General features: G+C 44.9%; 1 protein-coding gene across 1 annotated transcript; it reads left to right on the top strand.

Annotated features, from left to right (window-relative positions):
• The first annotated feature begins 1,817 nt into the window (after window positions 1–1,817).
• On the top strand, window positions 1,818–6,770 carry LOC125552878 (holliday junction resolvase). Its single transcript, XM_048716585.2, has 7 exons — window positions 1,818–1,979; window positions 2,363–2,455; window positions 2,585–2,719; window positions 2,819–2,917; window positions 3,406–3,543; window positions 4,025–5,649; window positions 5,723–6,770. Exons 1-7 carry the CDS (start codon window positions 1,887–1,889, stop codon window positions 6,612–6,614), a joined length of 3,075 nt encoding a protein of 1,024 aa, XP_048572542.2. The 5' UTR covers window positions 1,818–1,886; the 3' UTR covers window positions 6,615–6,770.
• Window positions 6,771–14,717: the final 7,947 nt, after the last annotated feature.

The following is a 14,717-nucleotide window of genomic DNA, read 5'->3' as shown; positions in this document are numbered from 1 at the left end:
GTTCGAGGTTATCGAGTGCTCAACTTTGGGATCCAAGAGGGACTTGTATGGCATCGCTTGCTCTTCGTGTCTGAGTGGAAGTCTGTCTCATTGTTTTTAGGGTAGAAGTCGGCCGTGCAAAATTACCCCTTCGCCTCTCTCACGAGGCCCACGCAACTAGGGTTTCTCCGCCTCTCGTCGGCGCTGTCGCCAGCCCGCCTCGTCTCTGGCGGTCTTAGGGTCATGGAGGTGTGATGGATCTTGACTCTTTCACGATGACTTCCCAACTATTTAATACAAATTCTGCCCGGCTCCGGTGAGGGAGGGCGCTGATGACGGCACACCTTTGGCTCGCTTTAGTGCTTGTAGTCGTCGCTAGGTGGTTTACTTGGATGTAATTTTTATGGTTTCAGGTATTTCTTGTATTGCCATGAAAGATGATGAATAGATGATGAAAAGCTTACCTTCAACCGGTTGATGCGCGCGCGGGCGTCCGCCACTTGCATAGCCGTTAGATTAATCCTGATCAAGCGGCCACGCTGGCCACAAGGCAGTCCCGCGCGACGAGTAGTTTTCTTACAATAATGGTCTTGTTTCAGTTGATTTCTGCAACACATGACTAGTTTCAAAAAGAAAGAAAAAACGATTCGGCGGTGAAGTTTTTTTTTCTGCAACTGGAGTCTTGTTTCAAAAGATTTCTGCAACATATCTTTTGTTTCAGAAAGAAAAGAAAGGGAAAACTTTGCTTTTGCCACTCTAGCTTTTGCCTACTTTGCTTATGCCACTCTATATTTTGACATATCACTTTTGCCACTCTTAGTTTTTGACAATACATTACAAACGCCATTCAGTGGCAAAAGCAATTTCATTTTTGCCACTCTAGATTTTGACAATGTATTGCAATTGCCACTCTAAAATTATTGCTTTTGCCACGGAATGACAATTGTGATGTATTGTCAAAAACTAAGAGTGGCAAAAATGAAATGTCAAATTCTAGAGTGACATAAGCAAAGTGGTCAAAATCTAGAGTGGCAAAAACAAAGTTTTCCCGAAAAGAAATGGTTGTGAAGGTTTTTTTTTTGCAACAAGGGTCATGATTTAAAAACATAGCCCGAGTTGCAGCACCGCAGGAGCGCCCAACGTTAGAGAATGAGTGGTCAGACATTGCAATGTGAGGCATGTTTCAGAAACATAGCTCCGGTTGCAGAAAACGTCGAAGAAGCGCCAGGCGTGAGAAGTCGCCGCCGTCGTGCTCGATTGGAGCTAGCAGCTGCTCACGGGGCTGAGACGGAGGAGGAGCAGCAACTCCGGCGAGTACGGCAAGGACTAGTTCCCCGGCGCGTCGGCAGCAGCGATTTTGCGGTGGTGGCGACTGCCTTGGGCAGAGGTGTGACAGGACGATGGTGAGGGGATTCTGTTTCTGAAACTGAGTGGCTGTTGCAGGAAGTATGGAGGTGGTCACACACGTTTGATGGTTAAATCAGACGGCTGTCAGGATACTCATTCAACGGTGCTCCATGCGGCCGATGTTTCTAATACATCCGTCGGAAGACGCGTAGCTTTGTTTTTTTAGGTAAGTCTGGCCTCGCTGTTGCGTCGGTTTTTTTAGTATTGGGCGGAGCTCGCTGGAGTTGTTTTTTTTTTTTTTGAGCTCGCTGGAGTTTGAAGGCCCGAAAGGAAGCTAGACACGGCCACACGGGCCCAACGAGCCTGACTTTTATATCGCAATGGTAGAGCGGCCCAACTGTTCTTTTAGATGAGGGGGAGCGGCCCAACTAAGCAGGGAAAGACTGTTAGAGTGGAGAGAGAGCGGCCCAACAAAGGCGGAGGCTTCCCTCGAAAAAAAAGGCGGAGGCGGGAAAAGGCAAGCCACCACTGAAAGCCGGGAGCGGGAGAGAGGGGGAGCCATGGAAATCGACGGCGATGGCGGCGGCGGCGAACCGGAGGACAGGGGGCGAATGGAGCTGGTGGACCTCCTGGAAGGCATCCGAACCTCCGAGGTTCGTCCTCTCTCTCAGCCCAACGCGTCTCGCGGTTGCCGCGCCGTCCATTTCCACGCCCCCTCTAGGGGTTTTACTCTGGTTCGAGGTGCCGCGGCCGAGCTCAGATTTGGTATGCGTGCGGGCGGGTACCGGATTCGGCTGGATTGCTAATTGGAGTCTCGGAAGCGGGCGTTCTTGGGTGGGATTTGGTACCCGTGATGCTTCCTGGTTGCATTAGGGGGGAGGGGGGCTCATGCTCGATTGGTGTGATTCTGGGCAGCAATTTATTTTCCATTCGATTCCAACCATTTCATTTTTCAACACGGCAATTAGAGGCTAAAGTTTGATGGGTATGACACTGAATCGAATGGTATGGGCTAACTTTCTACTGATTTTGATAGGTTTTGGAGAGCAGAACTTGCCTTATCAACCAACTCGAGGGTTCCTCCCAGTTCTCTGCAGAAGATCTGGGCCTAATACTTGAAACCCTCACTGTATCCTTTCTCCATTTCGGTATGATTCCCTTTGATGCATGACGGTGTTATATTGGAAGAAGTCACTGATTCAGCTTTCCCTTTAGTGCTGTTACTGTTGTTGCGTGTGTTCCCTTAATGGCACTTTAGGCATCTTGGGATGAGTCCAGATGTTCAGGTGTATCACACTGCCTGCTACACAAGTCAGTTTTGCAGGTTGTTCTGAAATGCGCTGAGTTAGATACAGCCGCATGTCTGCCGCAATTTCTTACTCTGGGTGCAAAGGTACTTTTTGCCTTTTTCAAATGCAGTCCTGCTTCACTTCATCTGCCAATATATAGCTGCAAATCTGATATCTTCCTGAATCAATGAATCCTGTACCAGGCCAGCTCATGGTGTGGGAAGCATCTCATATGGTTCACCGAATCTATTGATGAATCTGAAGCACTTCAAGAGGAAGAGCACAACTGTTTATGCCTAGAGGTTGTGGGAACAACACCTTTAATTCTGATTAGCTTGTTTTTGCTCCATTGGTGACAAATGGATAACTGTGTTAACAGAAATCTTCTGCATGGCTAAGGCTTCTCAGACCTCCAGATATGTTATAGCCTAAAATGCCCAAAGTTCTAACCATGTATCCTGCCTTCTGTGTGATATCACTATATTCTGTATAGCTGTCACTGGGACCTATATATATAGTATTCTTATATACATAAATCATGGGCAGCATCTCATTGTATGAAGACATGAAGTTAGATATCATACAAAGCAAAATGCATATGAGTATTTTCAAGATAGACCTTTATGTTCATTTACAGGAAAGATACAGTATAATAATATTAACTGGCACATTTCTTCACTAGTATGTCCACTTTAATTTTGTGGCCAATGTTTTTTCATCTGTAGTACCGTCACGTCCAGTTTAATCATGAGGTAGAGGTTCTGATAAAGATTCAACTTCTTGACTGCAGATAATTTCACTGACCTTAAATATCTCTATCAAGCTCCTTCCAATGGCGGCAAAATGCATCACTGTTGATGTCGTGCATACTATTGGTGGTTTTATTTCGGAATTGCTAACACTGACGGAAAACTCAATAGTTGACAAGGTAATACTCCTTATCTTCTGCAATTGTTGCATCAACTGGTTTAACTACACAGGCAATGGGAGGCATCTACATGGGAGAAAGCTATACTTTTCTGAGGCATAAATCACTTTATTTCCCTCCATAACCATCCCGTTTGATTGTGTCCTCTAAGATAGTTTTATATCTTACCTTCCTTAGCTATCCTCGCTTCTGGAAGCCATATGTAACTATGATATCTAAATGGAAAACGGTTATAATGTGCTGCTTGTTAAAGTACACATGTTACTTCTCACATGATGTCATCATAAGAACTTCTAGGCTTAAAATTACTTGCATGTTTTTTAGCTACTTCAAGTGGGCTATTTTGTAAAAATATTGGAATTGCATCCTTAAAACGGAAAAATTTCCATAGCAGTGGCAATGGCATATACCATATTGAAATGTTAATATTCCAGCAATGACATCATCTGGTATATGCTCTCTGATAAATATCTGTTGACAGAGAGTTAATGGAACTGCAGCACATGTTGCCAAGGCTGCACCTGCTTTTCTGGATGAAACCATCAAACTGTGCAGAGCATATTGTGAGGCTGCAAAGTCAGATATCGGCAGAATTTCCATGCCTACAGAAGAGATAACTGTGAAACTCCAATTACCAGATCTTACAAGCGACGTGGTCAGGATTACAGCATGCACTATTCAGACCTTGTGTAAAATAGGAACATATGCAGCATCCAGTGGTGGAAGCCAGGTGGCTTTATTGAATGTGTCATGGAAGGGTGTAGTTTCCTTACTGCAACTTGGCAAAGGACTGATAGAAGTAAAAGTTAGTGTCAGTGATATCATTTCGACTCTTATCTCCCTTGTCATTGAATCTCTGAGGGTTGCTGCGGATACATGGTGTACGTCATTACAAGAACCCCTTGGTGTATCTGAAGCTAGAAGGGCATTCTTACCAATCAAGTTTTTCTTAATAAATGCTGTAAGGATTTGTTCTGTATACCCATCCGAAGCACTGACTATATACAAGGACATGATCAGGTGTGTATTGGTGATATCATCCTCAAGCATTTTATTCAGCAAAGATCCCCTGTTGAAAGCAGCTTATGAGCCACTTGTTGAATTATTGGAGTCTAATTCCTTTCATTTACTAGACACACTTATGAAGTCATCAGAAGTAAGACTAGAGTCGAAATGCCAGCTTGTGCAGTATTTTCTGGAAAATGAAGAAGCTAATGGTCCAGCTCAAGTGGGGCAGAATGATCAGAGAGAGATAAATTTGGTTTCATTGAGCTGCATTTTCTCTCTGGATCCTGATGTCGATAACAGAAACAGAGCTCTTTTACCTGCTAAACTTATTGTGTTTTTGCACTTCCTCACTATTTCCCCAAACTTGGACGAAGAGGTGGTCATTGAATTATCTAAAAAGCTACAATCTCTTCTCAATATGTTAACATTGGAAGATGTCTACTCATTTGTCCTTGGCTGCCATATTCCTACAGTTTATAGTGCTGACCATCCTCCTGTAGTTGTCTGGCAACCTGTGTATACTTTTCTCATACAAGCCCTGAAGACTTATATGATTGCTGCTGCTGCTGCTTCAAGTGTTGCTTGGAATGAGGTGGAAGCCTTCCTACTTGAGAGCCTTTTTCATCCCCATTTCTTTTGCTTGGAAATTTTAACAGAGCTATGGTGTTTCTTCACGCGCTGTGCTGAAAGTGAAACTTCAACTTATTTAATCAACCAACTATTTCTTCTGTTAAAGACTGCAGCGTCATCAGAGAAAGTTCTTGCACCTCTCAGTGCTTTCCGGAAGGTTGCACGTGCATTCTGTATCATCTTGAGCTATGCATCATGTGCAACTGTTGATCAAATTTATACCTGTGTGCTGAATGATCATAACTCTTCCAAGTCATCAGTCCTGCACTTAGCGTTGTTGATGGAAGGATTTCCTTTTGATTCATTGTCAGATGGTATAAGGGTGCATGCTGTAAACCAATTGTTCACTTCTTTTGTCGGGTATCTACAGAGCTCCTTGAAGAATCATGGTGCGATTGTTTTGCCAACTTCTAGTTCCGGGGTAATAGGTCTTCCTGTACATGCTCTAGCCTCCGCATTGCAGCGATGGTAAGTCCCTTCTTGTAGTATTATCAAGTCTGATGAATGGATGCTGATTTTATGCTCTTGTTTCTTTTTGCAGCGAAATAAAGGACTATAGCCTCATAGATGGGAAGAGTATTACCACTATGTTTAAGTTCAGCATCTCCCTCATCAATCTGTATAGAACTGCACCTGACAGCAGTAAGGGCCACCTTGCCCAGCTCATTAGTTCCGTATTGGATATTATCTCAAACATGAGGCATCTGTGTGCATTCTATCAGATGGAGAAACTAACTCTAGAGTTGCACACCCTGTTCATGTCTAGTTCTGACAATTCAAAGGCAGTGCTGTCCCAGTGCAAACCATCACTAGCTTCATTTATGGCAATTCTTGGTCACTTGAACTCCAGCGAAGATGATTCTAATTCACTTTGTTCTGCAATGCCGGATTTATACCATCTCTTGGTGAGGGAAAGGCACTGGGCACTCGTTCACCTAGCAATGGGCTCCTTTGGCTACTTTGCTGCCCGCACATCTTTTACGCAGCTCTGGAGATTCGTTCCTGGAGATGCTGCCCTTTCATATAATACAAATACAGGGGTGGACATTGACGAGAACGGATTCATGTTGGAACTGAGAGCCTTTCTTCAGAAAGAGGTTGCTTTACGCGCTGACAAATGGTCTGAAGAGCAGGTCTGCTTTCTAGTTTCAGAGGGGAGAGTGCTGAAGAAACTGGTTGAAACAACATCTGAAATTCCACAAGCTCCAGAGCGCGAGGAAAAAGCTGCCATTTCAATGGATGTCAACACAAAGAAGAGGAAGTTGCCAGATGGAATCGGCGAAGGGATGGCGCTGCTACAGAATGGTCTCAAGGTGATGCGAAGCGCTCTTGATGAAACTGATTCAGCAGAGCTCAAGGACAGGCTTGCGACACACTTGTCACGCCTCGAGAGTGCAGTTTCTCAAATTGCAAGTTTCTCTGACAAAATCTGATGCTCCTCGCCGCTTCTGTTACTCTTCAGTTGTCAGATGGTAGCCTGCCTTGCTGCCCCCATGTAACTTATTAAGGCACAACAGCTAATTGTAATGCACGTTGAGAATCAAAGCTAATTGTAGGTGTCCTGTTAATTCGTGGTATTTATATCTTGATATGCTACTGGGTCAAAGGTTAAGGCTGACTTGAAGACGACTATTTCTGTTGTGAGCAATTGTACATTCGAAATCTGGAATGGCGAAACATGTCAACTGAATACATATTTGTAACATGCGAGTTAATAATGCACGGATGAAGTGAATGTTCGTCGATCAATGTTGCTTGAAACAGGCTAGATTTAGCAGGAGCTCCTAATCTGGAAAACAAGAGGGACAGTTTCTTTACTGTAATCCTCTAGTTTTCAGCATGCTCCAGTGTACTTTTTGCTTGTACCTAGTACCTTCAGGAGCTTGACAGCATCCTCTGTTTCCAATCCTTAGAGTAGCAGCAGATAGGTACATGAACATCTAACCATTAGTCACGAGAAGATATGTCGCAATTCAAACTTTGAAGTATACAAAATGAAGCCTGAAATGTATTTATACAAAACAATGATTTAACAAGGTATCAAAAGCTAACTTGAATGCTTTTTGTTAACATATTTCGACAATAGGTTCAACACTACATCTGAAAAACAATCGTTTCAACAATATAGTATGCTAATTAGCTAGCCAGTGAGTGAGCAACCCTATCCAACAAAAGCAAAACTAGTGGGAAGGGCTAAATATATATTGTAATATCTGTTTTGCGGGAAGGGCTAAATATATTTATACAAGGAAGGAAGATTTTTCCTCATCGTGTCCAGGTAAAGGCAAAGGTTAGCTAGGCATTTGAACCTGACAAAATACTAGATCACGGTTGACCAGGCAAAGCCTCAAGCAATCTTTATTGTTGTCTTGTACTGCCTGGCTCGTATGCTAGCTACCTACTTCCTTCGTCCGATGAAGAGTGTATATCTAGAAATTTTAAGACAAATTATGGAGTTAAGTAAAAAATGCATTAGAAATGTGCAAGTCACTATCTCTCTCCTCTTTAATTACCCAACCCCCAATGAGTTAAGTGCATGTAGAAATTAAGAAGACCATGTGTAGATTGCTATTGGTCTTGATTACCGTGTGATGAGAGAGAAGTATTTTTTTTGTACTTTATAAAATGCATTGGAAAGATGGAAGTACATTCTTTTGTGGACAAATTTTAAAGCTAGATGTACACTCTTCACCGGACGAAGGGAGTAGTGCACTTGGTTCTTCCTTCAGTTATTATTGGGTAGCACGTCACCTCACATTGAATAATAACCACTAGTGGCGCATACAGATTATTACTAGTATTTTCTGTACTTTTTTAGCTGATTTCTCTGCACTCCTCGCAAATAGATTTGTTTTCTTGAAGAAAACAAATAGAAATATTGCTGGGAACTGACAAGGCAGCTGACTGCGCTTTACACCGCTGGTATGTCGACGGCAGAGCCCACTTGCTGGTAGCAAAGCGAATTATCCGTACGATAACTACTAGTCTTAGCATATGGCCGTGTATGGCAGAACTGTTCTTTATTTATGTCAGCAGGCAGAGGGTTTGATCTGTTCACACATTTCTCCCATAAATCTGAAGAAACCAGTCCCTTTAATTGTTTTTTTTCCCGAAACGGAGGCAGCGACAGTTGAACCAACGTTTCTTTTTGGTGAGGTCGATGGCTCCTCAACAAATGGTGTAAACGAAAACCTACTCTCATGGCATCTGCGAACTATACGTTGTGGGATCAACTCTAATTCGCTCAGCGTCCGTTCTGTTTATAATTTGGGTCGGCAGTGCATCCAACATGCTGACCCGTATTTGCATGTGTGACCGGCTTGCCACCATTATTTAACAGTTATACACACATTCTGAATAGTTCACAAGCAAACAAAAATATCATTGTTTCACAACCAAATAAATATAGCATACTTTACAAAGCGAATAAAAATTACATTGTCTCAAATGATTTTTTAAAAAAGATACACCTATTGGTTGCCAACATAAACCCACATATGCTCAACCAAATCATTTTGCAGCTGAATGTGAGTTTCCTATCACGCATCCGATGATGAAATTGGATGAATTGTGCAAGCGTTGTCGCTCTTCCTTCGTGCTCAGGCACAACATTGTCACCCTGAAACTAAAACCCTTGATCGTAAATACATTTCGGGCGCTCACCATCTACAATCATATTATGCATGATCACATAAGCAGTCATCACGTCCCACAACTTCTTGGTGCTCCAAGTTCTAGCCGGATATTGAATGATGCCCCATCGAGATTGCATAACACCAAAGGCACGCTCGACATCCTTCCTAGCACTCTCTTGCTCTGGGGCAAATCTTTTCGTCTTTTCTTCAACAGGGTTGTGGCTTGTCTCCACAATAGTGGTCCATTGAGGAGAGATACCACCACCTAGGTAGTAACCTTTGTTGTAGTTGTGGCCGTTGATGTTAATATTGACCGGCGGGCTGATGCCTTTGGCAAGCCTTGCAAACACCGGCGAGCGTTGAAGCACGTTGACGAAGGAAATATGCCCTAGAGGTAATAATAAAGTTGTTATTTTATATTTCCTTATTCATGATAAAGGTTTATTATTCATGCTAGAATTGTATTGATTGGAAACCTAAATACATGTGTGAATACATAGACAAACACTGTGTCGCTAGTGAGCCTCTACTTGACTAGCTCGTTAATCAAAGATGGTTAAGGTTTCCTAACCATGGACATGAGTTGTCATTTGATAACGGGACCACATCATTATGAGAATGATGTGATGGACAAGACCCATCCGTTAGCTTAGCATATTGATTGTTCAGTTTTATTGCTATTTCTTTCTTTATGTCAAATACATATTCCTTCGACTATGAGATTATGCACCTCTCGGATACCGGAGGAATACCTTGTGTGCTATCAAACGTCACAACGTAACTGGGTGATTATAAAGATGCTCTACAGGTATCTTCGAAGGTGTTTGTTGAGTTGGCGTAGATCGAGATTAGGATTTGTCACTCCGAGTATCGAAGAGGTATCTCTGGACCCTCTCGGTAATACACATCATAAGCTTGCAAGCAAACGACTAAGGAGTTAGTCATGAGGTGATGTATTACGGAACGAGTAAAGAGACTTGCGGGTAACGAGATTGAACTAGGTATGTAGATACCAACGATCGAATCTCGGGCAAGTAACATACCGATGGACAAAGGGAATTACGTATGTTGTCATAACGGTTCGACCGATAAAGATCTTCGTAGAATATGTAGGAGCCAATACGAGCATCCATGTTCCGCTATTAGTTATTGACTGGAGAGGTGTCTTGGTCATGTCTACATAGTTCTCGAACCCGTAGGGTCCACACACTTAATGTTTGATGACGATATTGTATTATACGAGTTATGTGATTTGGTGACCGAATGTTGTTCGGAGTCCCGGATGAGATCATGGACATGACGTGGAGTCTCGAAATGGTCGTGAGGTAAAAATTTATATATAGGACGATGGTATTCGGACACCAGAAGTGTTTCAGAGGGTATCATGTACTAATCGGGTCACCGGAAGGTGTTTCGGGTACCCCCGACAATGCTATGGGCCATATGGGCCTTGTGAAGGAACACACCAGCCCACAAGGGGTTAGTGCGCCCTATACGACTATAGGAGGAGGAGAAGGGAAGGGGGGAAGGGAAAGGAAAGTGTGGATTAGGATTCCCACTTCCTTCCCTCACCCCCTCTTTCCTTCCCCTTCATGCATACATGGAAAGGAGGGGGGGCACAGGGCAAGGCAGGGCCCTAGGGGGCGGCGGCCGACCCTAGGGCGCCCCTGGCTGCCTCCCCTCCCCTCCCACCTATATATATGTGCGGAGGGGGCACCTCACAAGTACACAACATCAATTGTTAACCGTGTGCGCCCCTTCCATAGTTTACACCCCCGGTCATAGTTTTGCGGTGCTTAGGCGAAGCCCTGCAAGAATCACTTCACCATCACCGTCACCACGCCATTGTGCCGACGGAACTCATCTACTACCTCGACACCTTTCTAGATCAAGAAGGCGAGGAACGTCACTGAGCTGAACGTGTGCAAAATCGGATGTGCCGTACGTTCGGTGCTTGATCGGCCGGAGCTAGAAGAAGTTCGACTAGATCAAACGCGTTGTCAAACGCTTCCGCTTTCGGTCTATGAGGGCACGTAGACACACTCTCCCCCTCGTTACTATGCATCTCCTATATAGATCTTGCGTGAGCATAGGATTTTTTTTTAAAATTGTATGCTATGTTTCCCAACAGTGGCATCCGAGCCAGGTTTATGCGTAGATGATATGCACGAGTAGAACACAAAGAGTTGTGTGCGGTGATCGTCATACTGCTTACCACCAATGTCTTATTTTGATTCGGCGGTATTGTTGGATGAAGTGGCCCAGACCAACCTTACATGTCCACGCACATGAGACTGGTTCCACTGAGAGACATGCAACTAGTTTTGCATAAAGGTGGCTGGCGGGTGTCTGTTTCTCCTACTTTAGTTGAATCGAATTTGACTGCAGCAGGTCCTTGAATAAGGTTAAAACAACAAACTTGACGAAACACCGTTGTGGTTTTGATGCGTAAGTAAGAATGTGTAACACCCCGGATGTAACTTTCCCTATTTGTACTCCAACTCTTGCCGTTTCCGGCGTTAAGTTATATTTATTTCTCGGGTTCGGGTCTTTGTCTCCGTGTGTTGTTTTCGTTTTCATGCATCTCATATGATGTCATCATGTGCATTGCATTTGCATACGTGTTCGTCTCATGCATCCGAGCATTTTCCCCGTTGTCCGTTTTGCATTCCGGCGCTTCGTTCTCCTCCGGTGGTCATTTCTACCTTTCTTTCGTGTGTGGGGATTAAACATTTCCGGATTGGACCGAGACTTGCCATGCGGCCTTGGTTTACTACCGGTAGACCGACTGTCAAGTTTCGTATCAATTGGACTTCGTTTGATACTTCAACGGTTAACCGAGGGACCGAAAAGGCATCGTGTGTGTTGCAGCCCAACACCCCTCAAATTTGGCCCAAAACCCACCAAACTCTGCTCCATGTCCTAGAGCATTCGATCACGATCGCGTGGCCGAAAACCGCACCTCATTTGGACTCTCCTAGCTCCACTTATGCCTATAAATACCCCCTCCATTTTCGGATCTCGTCTTCCCCGTCCAAACCCTACTAAAAAAAAGATCTCCACCGACGGACGTGTCCGCCCCCGGCCGGACAGCGTCCGCCGCCGCAGCCCGCCCACTCGCCAGCCGCCACGTGGCAGGACCACATCGCCGCGGCCGCCGGCCCGCAGGCCCACGCGGGGCCCTCCCGGCCCGCGTCATCGCCCCGCCGCCTCACGCCCGCAGCCGCCGCCGCCCGTCCCCGGCTGCTCGCCGCCGCCTGCATCGCCGGCGCCCCGCCGCCGCACCGGCCACCGCCGCCCCGCGCGTCCCTCGCCCGCGCGCCCGCGCCCCGAGAACCCCGCCGGCCGCTGCCGCCACCTCCGCCGCCGGATCCGGCCGGGGCTGGCCGGATCTGCCTCTTCGGCGACCTCCGGCGTCTTCCCCGACAACTCCGGCGAGCTTCTCCGGCCGACCTCGGTTCCCATGCAAATCTGGATCTGAGATCCGTTTTGACCTAACGGTTGACTTTTCCCTCTCCTTCCAGATTTTTATGCCTACTTTGACCTGCCGTAACTTTGCATCCGTAGCTCCGTTTTGGACGTATGATATATCAAAATGTTCGCCTCGACGAGTAAATCATTTAATTCAATTGCATTATTTTCATTTGAGTTCATCTTGATGCCCAAAATGCTGTTAGAAGGAGGCTTCGTGAGTTAATTGTCAGATCTGCTAGTTCATCTTAGACTTTTGTCATTTTTGTCATGATTATTGTGTGCATGCTATGCCTATGAGTCCTTCATATGTTTTGTTAAGCATTTTGTCTTCTTTCCAAAGGTGCAACCCACGTATTTTTAGGATGTTTGTGGTGACTTGTGCAAGCTTGCAAAGTGAGGCACCCGGTAAATCTGTTTTCAGGGACTTAGTTGTTTTCGCTAAGTCTGGGATTATTTAGTTCATGATGCCATATGTTCAGCTTGTTTCCTAGTGATCCGTGCCTCTTTTGAGGATGATCAGTTAAGGAGTTTTGTTAATCATGTTATGCTCTATCCATCCGTGTCTTTGTTAGCAATTATGGAGCACCATAGCTTGAGTCAATCGAGCTCTACTTTTGCTTCGTGGTGAATCTGGGCAGATCGTCAACTCGTTTGCGATTTTGCCGTTGTTATTGTAGATGATCCGTGCATGCTATGCCATTGTTCTTGCCATGTCTAGCTTGTATTTTGTGCCTTCTTAATGGATGTATGCTTTCCTTGCCATGACTTGCACCTTGGTGAGTGCATCAAACTCGTTTACATGCCTTCGTGAGTTATATTTCAGCATGTCTCAGTTTTCACCAAGTCTGAAAACTGATTGTGTTTTATGCTATGTTCGTGTGCCCGTTAATATATTTTGTGATCCCTTTTGGCCCCAGGTCACTTTGGGACTTTTGTTAAGCTTGTTGAGTAGCTCCATGCCATGTTCTTACTTGTCATGTTCAGGTCATGTATCATGTTGTTTTGCTGCTCCGAAGAAGGCTTCGTGATCTGAAATTTCAGACTAGTGTTAATTTCACTAAGTCTGGAATCTGTTTTGCATTTGCGTTTTGGCCATGCTTGTTTGAACCTCGTAATGGATTAATTGGCCGTGGCTCAGTGCTAGTCTTTTGTTAAGCATCTTGTGTGCATCGCTGCCATGTATTTTGTTGTCTTGTTTGGTGGCTGTAGCATGTTCATTTCGTTGCATTTAGATGCCTACTTGCTGTAAATCGCAGACCGGTGTCATATCTTAAAACGCTTGCCATTTTCAAACCGTAACTCCGATTCCAATGATCTTTATATCGTTTTCAAGCGATTTCATCCCCTCTATCCAGTGGAACCCTTGGAATTCCAAGTTGAGGCCAGGTTCATGCATTTCCTGTCATATCTTGCATTTTGCATCCCGCATCGCATCCCGCATAGCATATCATCATTTCATCATATTGCTTGGTCTTGCACGTGGTTGATTGTATCCTTGTTGCTTGTTTGTCTTGTTGGGTAGAGCCGGGAGACGAGTTCGCTACCGAGGAGCCCGTTGAGTTTGCTTGTGAGGATCCAGTCAACTCTGACAACTGTGCAGGCAAGATGATCATACCCTTGAAATCACTACTATCTTTGCTATGCTAGTTTGCTCGCTCTTGCTGTGCCAATGCTACGATGCCTACCATTTGCTTGTTAGCCTCCCAATTGCCATGTCAAACCTCTAACCCACCTTGTCCTAGCAAACCGTTGATTGGCTATGTTACCGCTTTGCTCAGCCCCTCTTATAGCGTTGTTAGTTGCAGGTGAAGTTTGGAGGCCGTTCCTTGTTGGAACATCTTTTATTTACTTGTTGGGATATCATTATATTGCTATATTATCTTAATGCATCTATATATTTGGTAAAGGGTAGAAGGCTCGGCCTCTCGCCTAGTGTTTTGTTCCACTCTTGCCGCCCTAGTTTCCGTCATATCGGTGTTATGTTCCCGGATTTTGCGTTCCTTACGCGGTTGGGTTATAATGGGAACCCCTTGATATTTCGCCTCGATTAAAGCTTTTCCACCAATGCCCAACCTTGGTTTTACCATTTGCCACCTAGCATTTTCTTTCCCTTGGGTTCTGCAGACTCAAGGGTCATCTTATTTTAACCCCCCCGGGCCAGTGCTCCTCTGAGTGTTGGTCCAAAACCGTCAGCCGCCGGTGGCTACCAGGGGCAACTCTAGGCTGGCCTACCGGAAGTTTAGACAATCTGAGTGTGCCCTGAGAAAGAGATATGTGCAGCTCCTATCGGGATTTGTCGGCACATTAGGGCGGTGTTGCTGGTCTTGTTTTAACCTGTCGAAGTGTCTTGAGTTACCGAGATACCGAGTCTGATCGGAACGTATTGGGAGGAGGTCTATTCCTTCGTTGACCGTGAGAGCTTGTCAT

The sequence above is a fragment of the Triticum urartu genome, chromosome 4A, assembly GCF_056163025.1.
Source record: "Triticum urartu cultivar PI428250 chromosome 4A, HENAU_Tu73, whole genome shotgun sequence".
Taxonomy (NCBI): Eukaryota; Viridiplantae; Streptophyta; class Magnoliopsida; order Poales; family Poaceae; genus Triticum; species Triticum urartu.
The sequence above is the reverse complement of the archived record's forward strand: the minus strand, read 5'-3'. Positions and strand labels throughout refer to the sequence as shown.